Source organism: Hyaena hyaena, unplaced genomic scaffold (genome assembly GCF_003009895.1).
Source record: "Hyaena hyaena isolate Hyena2069 unplaced genomic scaffold, ASM300989v1 scaffold_434, whole genome shotgun sequence".
NCBI classification, from domain to species: domain Eukaryota; kingdom Metazoa; phylum Chordata; class Mammalia; order Carnivora; family Hyaenidae; genus Hyaena; species Hyaena hyaena.
Window position 1 is genome coordinate 559,809 of NW_024081069.1, and position 16,429 is coordinate 576,237.

The following is a 16,429-nucleotide window of genomic DNA, read 5'->3' on the forward strand; positions in this document are numbered from 1 at the left end:
CTGGAAATGTGAGGAAATGATGTAGAAACTGGAGATCAGTTATTGGCAAATGTACATGAGATTTCTTTGGCACTTGACAATATGGCGGGTATCTGGATGTAGAGTAGTATCCTGTGTAGGTAGGAATTAGTCTTCAGTTTGGTTTCATATCATCATAAACGTATTCTAGAATACTTTCCACATATCCTTTCTAGAGGTAGGTGGGTTCTCAAGTGTGATCACGCAGCACCTCGATTTTAGATGCACACAGTATAGGATTTTGTAATGTTCTAAGGTATGATTGATTAGAAGGGGTTACCTCAGGGTCTTACTAGATTCTATGTAGAGTCATACAATACCTGTTGTAGATATATTGAGTTTAATATCAAGTGAGACAAGACATGTATAAAATAGCAGACATTTCTTATTCATGAATAGAATTGAGTTTTTGCTTGTAGTCTTATAATCTATATTATATTTCTTTTAGGTTGAAATGGCTGAGGAACATTCTGAATTTGTGGTTGGTTTTATTTCTGGCTCCCGAGTAAGCATGAAACCAGAATTTCTTCACTTGACTCCAGGAGTTCAGTTAGAAGCAGGAGGTAAATCTGTTTATTGGTCATGTTTTTTTCAAAATGCTTCTTTACCCACAATAAAATTTTGTGTTATTACAAAGTTGCTAAAGAGAAACCTTGTTCATCCAGAGCAGTAATGAATGAGCCCTTTGGCTTGGTAATACTGATCTAGAGTACTGACCTAGATGTGCAAAATAACTTGTAGTCTCATTTTTAGGGTGAAAATTTAGAAAGCCACTTTTTGTTGATATATGCCTAGAAAGTGTTAATTTTAGTTTAGTCTTTCCCAGCTAATGTTCTAAATAGGCTGCCGTTAAAGGTATTCTGTGATCAAGGAAGAATGCTCTAAGCTAACAAAATCCAACATTTCTTTCTTTGAGGACTTGCAGAACTGTTGACGTGTTAATGCCTATTGTGCCTTCTGAGTGTGGAGATAGATTGTTCTTTCTAGTCTCCCAAACTTTCAGCAGTCTGCAAAAAGTAGACAAATATGGTCTGTAGTGAAGGGAGTAATGTGGATTGAAAAATATGCATTTTTTAAATGTCCTATGGGACTCAGTAAAGTGGCTTTTGTTTTGAATGGGGAAGAAATGATGACCTAGAAACAGTTTTCCTGAATTGATTATTGTCCAAGAAAGTTTGCTTATCACAGGTGGGGAGAGTTCATTCTATCCTATTTTCTGTCTCTTAAGAAGTTGGAGTTAGGAACTGTGAACAGTAGTTAGCAAAATTATTTAGCATGTCACCCCTCAGTGGAGTTTGTCAGGAGTTCAAAAGGTACCTGTGAAAATATTGTAAGCAAAGTAGATTTTATATTAGTCATTCTTATATAAGTCATACTCATCTCTCCATTGCACCCTGAATTCCCCGGTCTAGCTTTACTCTCCAGTTGGTGTGTTATGTATCCTTCCAGATCTTTAGCTTTGTATATACTTCCATATACAGGTAGAGTTTAGGAGAATGCTTTTTGTATATGTGGCTATATTACATTTTCACATCCAGAGTTAACCTTTTAACAACTACATAGTGTTTCCTAGTTATAACTGGGCTAAAATTGTTTAACCATTTCCCCTGTTGATAGATTTGGACTGTTGTACAAACAGTGAGTATCCTTGTATATATTTTTGCACATGTGGAGTATTTCTGGAATATTCTTCTAGGCTAAAACCTCCTTGAGGATGAGAACTCTTTCTGAAGATTGCATATCCTCCAGCACAATGCTCCTATGCTTCATAAATGGTCTGTAAATACTCGTACAAATGTTGAAGGAACCATATGCTGTATAAGAACAGTTGAAAGGGTTGGTATTTCTGTGACTGGGATGATAATACTGAGAACATAATGATTGGAGGTATGAGTTTGGTAAATATTGGTTTTCTCTTTAAACACTGAAATGCTAGAATTCCCGTTAGGGGATTAACCGTCAAGGGTAATTACTTTTACCATATTTAAGGAAGGTACCACCTTTTTGGGATTTGGTGGCTTTTAATTGTGTACTTTAAGCAGAAAACATTACAGAAATCAGGGAGAGAACTCCAAGGCTGATGAAAATTCAGCTATGTAAATGAATGGTGGCTGAATCTCTAGGGTTAAAGAGTACTGGGGGTTTCCTATTGCCATTTCCCAAGTTTGACAGTACAGATTGCACAACAGAGCAGGCTGCAGCGGAACGACTCACCCAGCTTTGTAACAGCTGCCTTAGTGCAAGACAACTTTTGACATTTTAATTTTGCACTAAGTGTTTTGAGTCAGATTTGGATTCCTGGCCCTTCCATTTAGATTTGGTCTCATTGTCAAGTGTAAAATGGGGGTAATAACAATGTTGACATCTTACATGATTCACATAATGTCTTGACAGGAGTAAGCACTCTATCCTTGTCAACTGTTAATGTTCATTGTAAGCCCCTATAATTCTTTGACTGATAGGATCTAGGCTTTTAGGAATATTAAAAAAAAAAAAAAAAAAAAAAAAAAAAAAAAAAAAAAAAAAAAAAAAAAAAAAAAAAAAAAAAAAAAAAAAAAAAAAAAACATTTAGCAGAAGAGTTCAAGAACAACAGAATTTAAAAAGGAAAATGCGGGGCTCTGGGGGCCTCTGGTTCAAAATGGTGATGTAGGAAGATCCTGAACTGCCCTCTCCCATGAACACATGGAGCCTTCAGCTCTACCTGGAACATTTGCTCTGAAAAAACCCTAATGTCTGGCTGAGCAAGGACCATGTATCAGGCAAATGAGAAGAAAACCACATCAAAGTGGGTCTCAGACTGGGACTCAGTCTCACCATAAAGCTAATTTAGGGGTGAAGTCAAAACTTAGAGCATCTCCCTGAGGAGTGAAGGAGTTGAACTGCACATCAGGTACTCCCAACTTTTAAGACCTGCACCCAAGAGACACAGTTTTGTAAACAAAGAGGGCTAATATCCATAAGACTAGTGATCTGAGAGGCACCTGAATCAGTTAATCATCCAGTTCTTCATCTCAGTTCAGGTTTTGATCCCAGGGTCTTGAGTTCAAGCCCTGCATTGAGGGTGAAGCTACTTTAAGGAGAGGGAAAAAAAAAAAAAAAAAAGACTAGCAATCTTAGAAATGTCTCTTAAAGTGCTGCCCTACGGGACAGGCACCTAATTTAACACACATTTTTAAGAGCCTACTACAACACTTCTCAGGGACAGACTGGTGAGCATCATCTTCATGCTCTCCCCCTACCACACTCCACAGCACCAGTATCTCCCAGAGGGGAGTTTTTACACATAGCTGGTGTCCTAATTTTTACATCTGCTGCCAAGGTGTTCCCCTTATTCACTTGGCTTTGGAGGCCAGAGGAGCTTATGTTCCTGCATCCAATGAACTATAACAATCAGAGATGAATCCTGGCAGGCTACCACCCACAGTCTTTCTGTGAAAGAGGTGGATTTGCTTGTTGTTAAGCTTCAGACTGAGGGAAGGCTCTGGGTTTGGAACATACCTGGGATCTGCAGAGTTGTTTTCAGGGAACTTGGGCTGGTAGACACTACCTTTACACTCTCCCTCTGCCTTGTTATAGCTTGCCAGTATCTCCTAGAAATAGAGTGTAGACATTCTTCTGGAGCCCTGAATTTTGCTGTTGCAACCCAGGAAGCACCTTAGAATAACTTGGTTCTGGTGGCCAGTGGTGCCTATGCTTGTGGTCTCACAGAACTATATATATTTGATTTAAAAAAAATTTTTAATGTTTATTTTGAGAGAGAAATTGTGAGTGGGGGAGGGGCAGGGAGGGAGGCAGGCTCCATCCAAACTATCAGCACATAACCCTATATGGGGCTGGAACTCAAAAACTGCAAGGTCATGACCTGAGCCAAAGTCAGATGTTTAACTGACTGAGCCACCCAGGCGCCCCTACGTATTTAATTTTAAAAGCTGCTGCCTGAGGGTCTGGCTTCCAATCAGCCTGAATCTAGGTGCTTCGATCCTTCCCTTTGGGACATGACAAGTCTTGGCATATCTCCAACTGCTGGGAAGCATTAAGAATATAATAGACTGCCTAAACAATCACAGAGGTTTGTGAGACCGCTAAGAGCTAGGGTAGGTTTGAATGACAAAGTTGATCTCCTATACAAGGCCATTTATTCAAGACTGGGAGTTATTTCATCTAATGCACAGAAACTAACAGAATCAACAAGCAAAATGAACAAAGGGTTATGTTCCAAATGTAAGAATAAGACACAACCTCAGGAAAAAAACTAATGAAATACCTGATATAGAGTTCAAAGTAATAGTCATAAAGATGCCCACCAAACTCAGAAGAATGAACACAGAATTTCAACAAAAAAAAATCTAATACTAAATAGAAGTCAAAGAGCTGAGGAATAACAATAACTGAACTGAAAAATATACAAGTGAACTGAACTTGACAAGGTAGGAGAACTTCCCCAGTCAGAGCAGCAAAATGAAAAAAGTGAAGATAGCTTATTGGATGACATTAAGGGGACTGACATTCATTTTATAGGGGTCCCAAAATGAAAAAGGGACAGAAAAATTAACTGGAAGAAGTAATGACTGAAAACTTCCCAAACCTAGGGAAGGAAACAGATATCCAGATCCAGGCAACCCAGAAAGTTCCAAATAAGATGAACCCAGAGTTCACACCAAGACACATAATTAAAATGTCAATTGTACTGTATGTTAACTAACTGGAATTCAAATAAAAACTTGGAGAAAAAAAGTGAAAATAAACTATCAAAAGTTAAAGACCAGGAGAGACTCTTAAAAGCAGCAAGAGCAAAACAGCTCCCCTTATATGTATGCAAGGGAAGCCCCATAAGACTATCCGTAGATTTTTCAGCAGAAACTGAGGCCAGAAGGAGGTGGTGAGATGTATTCAGAGTGCTTGAAGAAAAAAAATCTTCCAACAAAGAACTCTCTTCAGCAAAGTTTAGAGTATAAAAGTTTATACTCTTTTATAAGAGTTTTCCAGAACAGCAAAAGCTAATGGAGGAGTTAATCATCACTAAACCAGCCTTATAAGAAATATTAAAGGGAATTTTTAAAGCTGAAACAAAAGGATGCTAATTAGTAACAGGAAAACATAAGGAAGAATAAATCTCACTGGAAAGACAGATGTAAGTAGATTAATTCCCTTTTTTAAATAAAATTATTTCTTTATTTTGAGAGAGAGCAAGCTAGCATGAGTGGGGTAGGGGTAAGAGAAAGGGAGAGAGAATTCCAGGTGGTCTCCATGCTGACATAGTACAGAGCCTGACGCAGGGTTCAAACTCACAAACTTGAGATCATACTTGAGCCAACATCAAGAGTCGGATGCTTAACTGACTGAGCTACCCAGGTGCCACTAGATTAATCCCTTTTAAGTTAAAAGACAAAGTAATAAAAATATATTCTGTAATTCTTAGAGTTATAATAATAAGTTGAGAAGATGTAAAATGTGATATTGAAAATGTAAGTTATTGGGGGAGTGGGGTGCCTGGGTGGCTCAGTTGGCTAAGCATCCGACTTGGCTCAGGTCATGATCCCATGGTTCGAGGGTTTGAGACCCGCGTCGGCTCTATGCTGACATCTAGCTCAGAGCCTGGAGCCTGCTTCGGATTCTGTGTCTCCCTCTTTCTCTGACCCTACCATGCTCACGCTGTCTCTCTCTCACTCAGTAAAAAATAAAACATTTTAAAAAATTTAGAGAGGGAGTAAAAATGTTTAGGGGGGAGTAAAAATGTAGAGCTTTATTTATTTATATATTTATTTTTAAGTTTATTTTGAGAGCAAGAGCATTGAGCAGGGGAGGGGCAGAGAGAGAGAAAGAGAATCCCAGGCAGGCTCCACACTGTCAGAGCAGAGCCTGGCGTGGGGCTTGAACTCACAAACCATGAGATCATTACCCAAGCCAAAATCCAGAGTCACATTCAATTGACTGAGCCACCCAGGCACCTCCCATAAATGTAGAGATTTAGAATGCTGTCAAACATAATTTGTTAACTTAAAATAGACATAAATGTTAAATGTAAGCCTTAAGGTAACAATAAAGCACCATCCTTTATTAGATGGCACAGGATAAAGAAATCCAAGCATACCACTTTAAAGTCATCAAATTACAAAGGAAGAGAGCAAGAGTATTTATTTATTAGAAGGTGGGGGAGAGGGACAGAGGGAGAGAGAATCCACACTCAGCACAGAGCCTGACGCAGTCTCGTATCCCACAACCTTGGGGTCATGACCTGAGCCAAAATCAAGAGTTGGATGCTCAAGCAACTGAGTCACCGAGGCTCCCCTTAACATTACTTTAAATGGACTAAATTCTTCAGTCAAAAGACAGAGTAGCTGAATGGATTTTAAAAGCCAGACCTATCCATATGCTGGCTACAAGAGAATCCATTCAGGTGGAAGCACAGTATAAGAGCTCACTTCATAAGTAGACTGAAAGTAAAGAGATGGGGAAGATATTCCATGCACATGAAAACCAAAAGAAATAGACTTTCAAACAAAGACTAATAAGAGACAGACTAAGGCATTACATAATGATAAAGAAGTCATTCCAACAAGAGGATGTAACATTTGTAAATCTTTTTGCACCCCAACATAAGAGCACCTAAATGTATAAAGCAAGTACCAGTAGGCCTACAGAGAGAAGTGGTAATACAATAGTAGGGAATTTTAATACCTCACATCAGTAGATAGACCACCCAGACAGAAAACCAGTAAAGGAACATCAGCTTTAAACAACGTATTAGATGAGAAGGACTTAATAGATATATACAGAACATTCCATCCAAAAGCAGTAGAATACACATTCTTCACAAGTGTACCTGGAACATTTTTCAGGGTAGATAGCATGTGGGCCACGTAATAAGTCTTATACCAACACCAGACAGGAATGCCACAAGAACAGAAAACTAAATGGTGGTATATTCTTGATGAACATAGATGCAAAAATCCCCAACAAAATAGCAAACAATTCATTGAGATCTTAAAAGGATCATGCACTGATCAGCTGGAATTAATTCTAAGGACATAGGGATGGTTCAGCTTGTGAAAATCAATGTGATATACTACATTAACAAAATGAAGGAAAAAAATCATACGATCATCTCGCTACATGCGGAAAGAGCATTTGACAAAATTCAGTATCTGTGATAAAAATCTAAAGTGGGTAGAGAGGGAACATACCTCAACATAATAAAGGCCATGGATGACAGGCCCACGGCTAACATTGTACTGTGTTAAGATAAAAGCTTGTCATCTTAAATCATGAACAAGACTAGGATGCCCACTTTTATTCAGCATAGCACTAGATAGAAGTCCCAGCCACAGAAAGTAGTCCAGAAAAAAAACCAAAAGTCCAAATTAGAAATGAAGATGTGAATCTGTCAATTTGTAGATTATTTATTATTATTATATAGAAAACCCTTAAAACCACCAAAAAACTGTTAAAACTAGTAAACAAATTCAGTCAAGTTGCAGGATATTAAAATCCGTTGTATTTCTATGCATTTAATATCCTACTGTCAGAAAGGGGAATTAAGACCATCACATGGCATTAAAAAAAATACCTATGAATAAATTTAACCAAAGAAGTTCCAGACCTGTATACTGAAAACTGTAAGACATTGATGAAAGAATTGAAGAAGACACAAATAAATGGAAAGATACTTGTGCTCATGGATTAAAAGAAAATTGTTAAAGTGTCCATACTGCTCAAAATAATCAACAGATTCAGTGTATTCCCTACCAAAATTCCAGTGAAGTTTTTCACTGAAATAAAACAGACTATCCTAATACTTGTGTGGAATCAAAAAAGACCCCAAATAGCCAAAGCAATCTAAAGAAAAAAGAACAAAATTAGAGATATCACCCTCCCTTATTTCAAACTATAATTACAAAGCTATAGTAATCAAACAGTATGGTAGTGGTATAAAAACAGACCAAAGATCAGTAGAATACAGAAGAGAGCCCAGAAATAAACACATGCAAAAATGATCAATTAATTTATGATAAAGTAGTTAAGACTATACAATGGGGAAAGGACAGACTCTTCAGTAAAATGGTCTTGAGAAAACTGGACATGCAAAAGAATGAAACTGTCACTGTCTTACTGCATACACAGAAATTCATACAAAATGAAATAAAGACTTGAAGTAAGGCTTGAAAGCATAAAACTCCTAGAAGAAAACATAGGTGGTAAGCTCCTTGACATCAGTCTTGGCAGTGATTTTTCTAATCTGACACCAAACTAAAAGCAACAAAAGCAAAAATAAGTGGAACAATATTAAACTAAAAAGATTCTGTACAGCAAAGGAAACCATCAACAAAGTTAAAAAGCAGCTTACTAAGTGGGAGGAAATATTTGCTAATCATATATATCTGATAAAGGGTTAATACCCAAAACATACTAAACTCAAATATATCAGTAGCCCCCTCCCCCCAAAAATCATAACAATCTGATTAAAAAGTAGGCAGAAGATCTGAAAAGACATTTTACAAAGATGACATACAGATGGCCAACATGAAAAGATGCTAAACATCACTAATCATCAGGGAAATGCAAATTACAACCATAGTGAGAGGTCCTGTCACACCTGTCAGATTGGCTGCTTTCAAAAAGGTAAGGCTGTGGAGAAAAGGGAACCCTTGTGCACTGTTGGTGGGATGTAAATTGGTATAGCCAACATAGAAAACCATGTGGAAGTTCCTCAAAAAATTAAAAATAACTATCTGACTCATTAACTCCACTTATGGGTATTAATCCAAGGAAAACAAAACACTAACTCAGAATAATCCATGTACTCCCATACTTATTGCAGCACTATAATAGCCAAGATAAGGAAATAACCAAAGTATCTATCAATGGATGAATAAAGATGTATACGTGTGTGTGTACACACCGTGGAATATATATAAATACAATGAAATGTTATGACATAAAAATGAAATTTTGCCATTTGTGACAACATGGATGGACCTTGAGGGCATTATGCTAAATGAAATAAGTCAGAGAATGACAAATACCATATGATCCCAATTGTATGTGGAATATAAAAAAACAAATTCATAGATAAAAAGATTAGTGGTTTCAAGAGGCTAGGGGTATGGAGTAGGTAAAATGGGTGAAGGGTGTCAAAGGTACATACTTCCAGTTATAAAATAAGTCACAGGGATGTAATGTACAGCATGGTGACTGCAATTAGTAATACTGTATTTCATATTGGAAAGTTGCTAACAGTCTTAATTCTTACCACACAAAATTTTTTTTTTTTGTAATTAAGGTGATAGTTGTCAGCTAGACAATGTGATCAGTTGGCAGTGTATACAAATACCAAATCACTGTGTTGTACACCTGAAACTAATGTTATATGTCAGTTACACCTCAATAAAAATATTCATCATAGCATTGGAAGTCCTACTGACAGCATTTAGGCAAGAAAAATAAAAATCATCTAAATTGAAAAAGTAAAACTCAGTCGTTGCAGATGACAGGATACTATACACAAGAATACTGTGGCTTCAGTTCTAGACCACTGAATAAATAGTGCTGATAAAGTAAATGTTGTCAGTAAAGCAAGCCAAGTAAAACTTTTAGTTTTGCAGTGCATATAAAAGTTGTGTCTGGGGGCGCCTGGGTGGCTTAGTCGGTTAAGCGTCCGAATTTCGCTTAGGTCATGATCTCGCGGTTCATGGGTTCGAGCCCCGCGTCGGGCTCTGTGCTGACTGCCAGCTCAGAGCCTGGAGCCTGTTTCAGAGTCTGTGTCTCCCTCTCTCTCTGACTCTCCTCTGCTCACGCTGTCTCTCTCTCTCTCTCTCTCTCTCTCTCTCCTGGAAATAAATTTAAAAAAATAAAAATATTTAAAAAAAAAAAAAGTTGTGTCTGTACTGTAGAGTATTAAGTGTGCAGTAGCTTTATGTCTAAAACAAAGTACATACTTTAATTAAAAATATTTTATTGCTAAAAAATGCTAACCATCATCTGAGCTTTCAGCAAGTTGCAATCTTTTTACTGGTGGAGGGTCCTGCCTCGATGTTGATGGCTACTGAGTGATGATGGTGGTTACTGAAGGATAGGGTAGCTGTGGCAATTTTTAAAAATAAGACAGCAGTGAAGTGTGTTATGTTGATGGACTCTTTCTTTCATGAACAATTTCTCTGGAGCATGCAGTTCTGTTTGATAGCATTTTTAACCTCTAAAAAATTGGAATCAGCCCTTTCAAACCCTGCCATTGCTTGATCAACTAAGTTGAGGTAATATTCTGAATCCTTTGTACTCCTGTCAACAGCCTTCATAGCATCTTCACCAAGAGTAGTTTCCGTCTCCAGAAACCATGTCTTTGCTCATCCATTAGAAGCAAGTCACGTGTTACAGTTTTATCATGAGATTGTAGCAGTTCAGTCACATTTTCAGGCTCCACTTCTGATTTTAGTTCTCTTGCTGTTTCCACCACAACTGCAGTTACTTCCTCCCCTGGAGTCTTGAGCCCTGAAAGTCCTCCATGAGGGTTGGAGCCTGTGAATGCTGGTATTTTGACCTCTTCTCAAGAATCACAAATGTTCCTGTTGGCAGCTAGAATGGTGAATCCTTTCCAGAAGGTTTTCAATGTACTTTTATGAAAGGAACCACTATCTGTAGCAGCTATAGCTTTACGAGACATATTTCTTAAAGAAGACTTGAAATTTGAAGTTACCACTTAATCTTTGGTTCAGTATGGATATTGTATTAGCAGGCATGGCAACATTGTTGTCATTGTACATCGCCAGCAGAGCTCTTCGGAAATCAAGTATGTTGTCAGTAAGTAGTAATATTTAGAAAGGAATCTTTCTTTCTGAACAGTAGGTCTTAACAGTAGTGGGCTTAAAATGTTCAGTGAACCGCATTGCAAAAAAATGTGTGGTCCTCCGGCTTTGTTGTTCCATTATAGAGCAGAGGCAGAGTAGATTTAGCATAATTCTTAAGGACCCTGGGATTTTCAGAGTGGTAAATAAGCATTCGCTTCAGGTTAAAATCACAAACTACATCAGCACCCAACAAAAGAGGGTCAGCCTGTCCTTTGAAACATTGAAGCCAGGTATTGACTTTTCTCTAACTATGAAAGTCCTTAAATGGCATCTTCTTCCAAAAGAAAGCTGTTTCATCTACATTGAAAATCTATTGCTTAATGTAGCTATCTTCATTAATTAACTCATTAATTATTAATTACCTGAGCTAGATCTTCTGGATAACTTGCTGCAGCTTCTACATCAGCACCTCCTGCTTCACTTTGCACTTTTATGTAATGTAGACGGATTCTTTCCTTAAACTTCATGAGCCAACCTCTGCTGCCTTCCAGCTTTTCTTCTTCAGGTTCCTCACCTCTCTCATCCCTCATAGAATTTAAGAGTTAGGTCCTTGCCCTGGATTAGGCTTTGGCTTAAGGGTGTGTCGTGGACTGGTTCAGTCTTTGATCCAGATCACTAAAACTTTCTCCATTATCAGCAATAAGCTGGTGTTCCTTATCTTTCACATGTTCAGTAGAGTAGCACTTTTAATTTCCTTCAAGAATTTTTCCTTTACCTTCCCAGCTTTGCTGTTTGGTGCAAGAGGACTAGTTTTCAGCCCACCTTGACTTCTGACATGACTTCCTTGCTATTCTTAGTCATTTCTAGCTTTTGATTCAAAGTGGGAGACATGCAACTCATCCTTTCACGTGAATACCTAAGAGGCCATGGTAGAGTTAATTGGCCTGATTTCAATATTGCTGTGTCTCAGGGAATAGGGAGGCACAAGAAGAGGGAGAGAGATGGTGGTGGTGGAGCAGATAGAACACACATTTATTAATTTCGCCATCTTCCATGGGCAGTTTGTTGTGCCCCACAGCAGTTCCGTTAGTAACATCAAAGATCACTGATCACAGATTACTGTAATAAAGCAATAATGAAAGTTTGAATATTGTGGCAGGTACCAGCATGTGATAGAGATACAAAGTAAGCACAGGCTATTGGAAAAATCAAGCCAACAGACTTGCTGAATACAAGGTTGCCTCAGACCTTCAATTTGGGGGAAAAAATTGCAGTATCTGCAAGGCACAGTAAAGTAAAATGCGGTAAAACAAGGTATGTCTCTACAGAGAATCCAGAAGGTCCACCAAAGAACTATTAGAATAAATGAGCTCAGTAGGGTTGCAGGATACAAAACTAACATGCAGAAATTAGTTGTGTTTCTATGCACTAATAAGCTATCAGAAAGAGAAAAAAACTCGTTTACAATTGCATCCAAAGGAATAAAATACCTAGCAATAAATTCAGTCAAGGGAAGTGAAAGACATGTACTCTGAAAACCGTTAACATATTGATGAAAGAATTTGAAGATGATACAAATGTATAGAAAAGTATTCTGTGCTCATGGATTTAAGGAATTAAAAAATGTCCATTCTACCCAAAGCAATCTACAGATTCAGTACATCTCCATCAAATACCAAAGACATTTTTTTTTTTTACAGAACTAGAACAAAAAATCCTAAAATTTGTATAGAACCACAAAAGACCTCAAATAGCCAAAGTAGAATTGAGGAAGAGGAACAAAGCAGGAAGTCTCATGCTCCCTGATTTCAAACTCTAATTACAAAGCCATAGTAAATGAATTAGTATAGTATTGGCATGAAAACAGACATATAGATCAATGGAATAGAATGGAGAGCAGAAAGATAAAGCCACTATTCTGTGGTCAATTAATCTGTGGCAAAGGAGACAAGAAGACTACACAATGGGGAAAAGAAACATTTTTAAAAAGTATTTTTGAGAGCAAGAGAGTGTGAGCACGGAATGGGTTGGGGAGAGAAGGGGACACAGAATCTGAAGCCAGCTCCAGCTCTGAGCCATCAGCACATAGCCTGATGCAGGGTTCTAACTTGTGAACTGCAAGATTATGACCAAAGTCAGATGCTTAACCAGCTGAGCCGCCCAGGCACCTCTTAGTCTTTTTAATAAATGGTGCTGGGAAAACTGTACAGGTACATGGAAAAGAATGAAACTGGACCACTTCTTACATCATCCACAAAAATAAATTCAAGATGTGTTAAAGTTGAATGTGAGGCCTAAAGTTAGAAACTTCTAAGAAGAAAACATAGGCAGTAAGCTCTTTTAGCAATATTTTTTGGATCAGTCTCTTAGGCAAAGGCAACAAAAACTAAAATGGGATTACGTCCAATTAAAAAGTTTTTGGACAGTGAAGGAAACCATCAAATAAAGGAAAATGCACCCATTGAATAGGAGAAGGAATTTGGAAGTCATAATACATCAGGTAAGTATAAAAGGTTAATATCCAAAATATATAAAGAACTTAAACATTTTATTAAAAAAAAAAAACCTTGATTAAAAAATGGGCAAAGGACTTGAATAGACATTTTTCCAAAGGAGACGTGTAGATGGTGGTCAACAGGTACATGAAAAGACATCAGCATCACTAATCATCAGGGGAAGTACAAATCAAAACCGTAATGAGATAGATAATACCTCATGCCAGTCAGAATGGCTAATGTGAGAAAGACAAGAAATAGCAAGTGTTCATAAAGTTGTGGAGAAAAGGGAACCTTAGTCCACTAGTGTTTGTAGGAATGTAAATTGGTACAGCCATGGTGGAAAATAGTACTAGTTTCTCAAACAAATAAAAATAAAGCTGTCATCTGATCCAAGAATTCTAGTTCTGGATATTAAAAGAAAAAAAGTACCAATTTGAAGAGAGAGGTGCACCCATATGTTCATTGCTGCGTTATTTACAATAGTCAAGATGAGGAAGCAACCTAAGTATCTGTCAGTAGATGAATGAAGATGTGATATATATCTATAATGGGAAAAAAAAAAAAGGTGAAGTCTTGTTATTTGACAAATGGACCTTGAGGGTATTATGCCAAGTGAAATAAGTCAAAGACCAGTACCTGATTATTTCACTTACATTAGAATCTTAAAAAAATCAAACAAAGCAGAAACAGACTCATAGATACAGGAACCAAAGTGTTAGTTACTAGTTGAGGGAGTAACTCAACAGATGGATGAAATAGATGAAGGGGAATGGATGAAATAGGTGAAGAGGAGATTAAGAGGTAGACTTCTAGATATAAAATAAACTATGGTGGTGTAATGTACAGATAATAGTCAAGATTGTCATTACTATATGGTGATAGTAATGACTAATTTTGAGGATCAGTTCCTAATGTATAAAAATGTTGAATCATGTACACCTGAATCCTAGGATATTTTGTGTAATTATATTTAATTAAAAAAACATTGGGGTGCCTGGGAGGCTCAGTCACTTAAGTCTCCAACTCTTGATTTCTTCTCAACAGTTCATGAGATCAAGCCCAACATGTGGCTTCTACTGACAGTGTGGAGCCTGCTGAGATTCTCTATGTTTCTCCCCCACTCATTCTTTGTCTCTCAAAGAAACATGAAAAAAAAAAAAAACCAACAAATTATTTAAGTTAGATTGTGATAGAGTATGAAAGGCAGTAGTCAAAATTAAGAATTAGGATTTGTACATAGTCTGGCTCAATGGGTGGCAGAAAGACTCAACTTTGGTTGTGTTCAGATTAGAGGTTTTTGAGGAATTTTTCAACAGTGTCAAGCAATTCTGAGATCTATAGTATAAATGTCTGATTGCAAGGTCAGTTTTTATTGGGTTTGTTATTTTGGTAATGAACCTTTCTTGACAACATGGAAGATTTATGTTTTTTTTAATACTATTAAACTATAATTGCTCTAAAATTAGACACTGAAGAGGAGTTGCCTGGCATCGTTCTCTGCCTTGGGAGTCTCTCGCCTATCCAAAGAGTCACTTCACTTGCTTCTACTCATTTGCTGTCCAGAAGGGGCATGGAAAGCAATAGCACATACTGATTTAAAGTTGGTTAGGTACTTTTTCAGAAAAGTCGTCTAATCAGTTTCTTGAATTTTTTTCCTTATTATATTATTAACAAACAGTGACTTTTGTGTTTTTGCAGGGGATAATCTTGGCCAACAGTATAATAGTCCACAAGAAGTTATTGGCAAACGAGGATCCGATATCATCATTGTAGGCCGGGGCATAATAATGTCATCTAATCATCTGGAAGCAGCTGAGTTGTACCGAAAAGCTGCTTGGCAAGCTTATTTGAGTAGACTTGGAATTTGAGTGTCTTGGATACATGTTTGTGAAGACCTTGAAGATGCATGATCTCCTGAGATGCATAGCGTGAAATAATCAGCATTTGATTGGATTCTTTCGTGGGTTCTGTGTTGGAATGACTTCTAGATTTCTCACAGTCTTTAGGAAATACTGAATGATGAGTAATCATTGCGTTGTTACTATAATAAATTTATTTTCAAGGTTTTTTTTGGTTTTTTTTTATTGAGACTGATATTGGTTAGGCAATCACAGTCCTGCCTGTGTTGGGGTCTTTCATATTTGAACATTGCCCCCCCCCACCCCATGTCTAGATCCGACTTTGATTCTTTTAAGTGTTGTGACACAAAAATTTTTAAGACCTCAAAAGGCCCAAACCAGTACAATATTTCATATTGTCCTTTATTCTGGGTCTTATGTGATGCCCAAATAATATTTGCTATTCTACTTGTCTATTTAAAAGGGACAGTCGAGGTATCCAAAGGGAGAAAGGAAGTGGGCCAGGTGATGGTGGTAGCTACAACCCTGAAGCCAATACCTGACTTTGCTTGCAGCCATGGGCAGTACTCATGGACCTGTGCTGAGGCAGGCACAGACTCCTCATGCCTTACTTGGATTACAAGTGGACAAACTGCTCTGTCATTTATTTAAAGATAGTAGTGTCACGACATCGAAGGGTCCGTTTGAAGGTTTGCACAACTATCCCAACTGCCATTGATAAGGAAGTCTGCCTTCACCAGAAATAGAGAAAGCCCAGCAACAGCTGACACTGTTATCAACATTTCTGGGTTTCTGCTCAGGTAGGGCCAGGGACGTCCATCTTTACAGACCCCACCTTCATGCATGTGCCATAACCAGTTGAGCAGCCCCTCTCCCTCGGGTCCCTAATACACTATTTTTTCCCCCAAGTTCTTCTAAATTTCTACATGATCCCTCTTTTCCAGTAGTGACAGATTTTTCCCCATTCTGTATATTTTCTTTCATCTTTTCAGGAAGTGTCTTAGAGGACAGAAGGGTATGAGATCAGGTGATCATTTTGCAACAGGTGGCCTCATTCTGCATGTTCAAGGCCTTGTTTAGTAGAGGGCCACTGTGGCCATTGCAGCTGAAGGCTCTCTGTCCTTACTCCATCAGCACATTGAGAAGCATGCTGAGAACTACCAAACTGGTAACATGTTTTTCAGGTACAGTGAGACATCTTGGGGCATCCCATTCCCGTTGAGTCACCACGCCTGCCCTTCACAGGTATAAGCTCTGGCCACAAATACGCAC

General features: G+C 37.9%; 1 protein-coding gene across 2 annotated transcripts in view; it reads left to right on the forward strand.

The window, feature by feature from the left end:
• The window catches only part of UMPS (uridine monophosphate synthetase), a 32,044-nt gene extending 16,680 nt beyond the window's left edge, over window positions 1–15,364 (forward strand). For both annotated transcript variants that reach the window (XM_039253049.1, XM_039253050.1), the window contains exons 5-6: window positions 467–581; window positions 14,997–15,364. In XM_039253049.1, the coding sequence (XP_039108980.1) occupies window positions 467–581; window positions 14,997–15,166 (285 nt within the window). In that variant the 3' untranslated portion in view covers window positions 15,167–15,364. The remainder of the gene's footprint in view (window positions 1–466; window positions 582–14,996) is intronic.
• The last annotated feature ends 1,065 nt before the right edge of the window (window positions 15,365–16,429 follow it).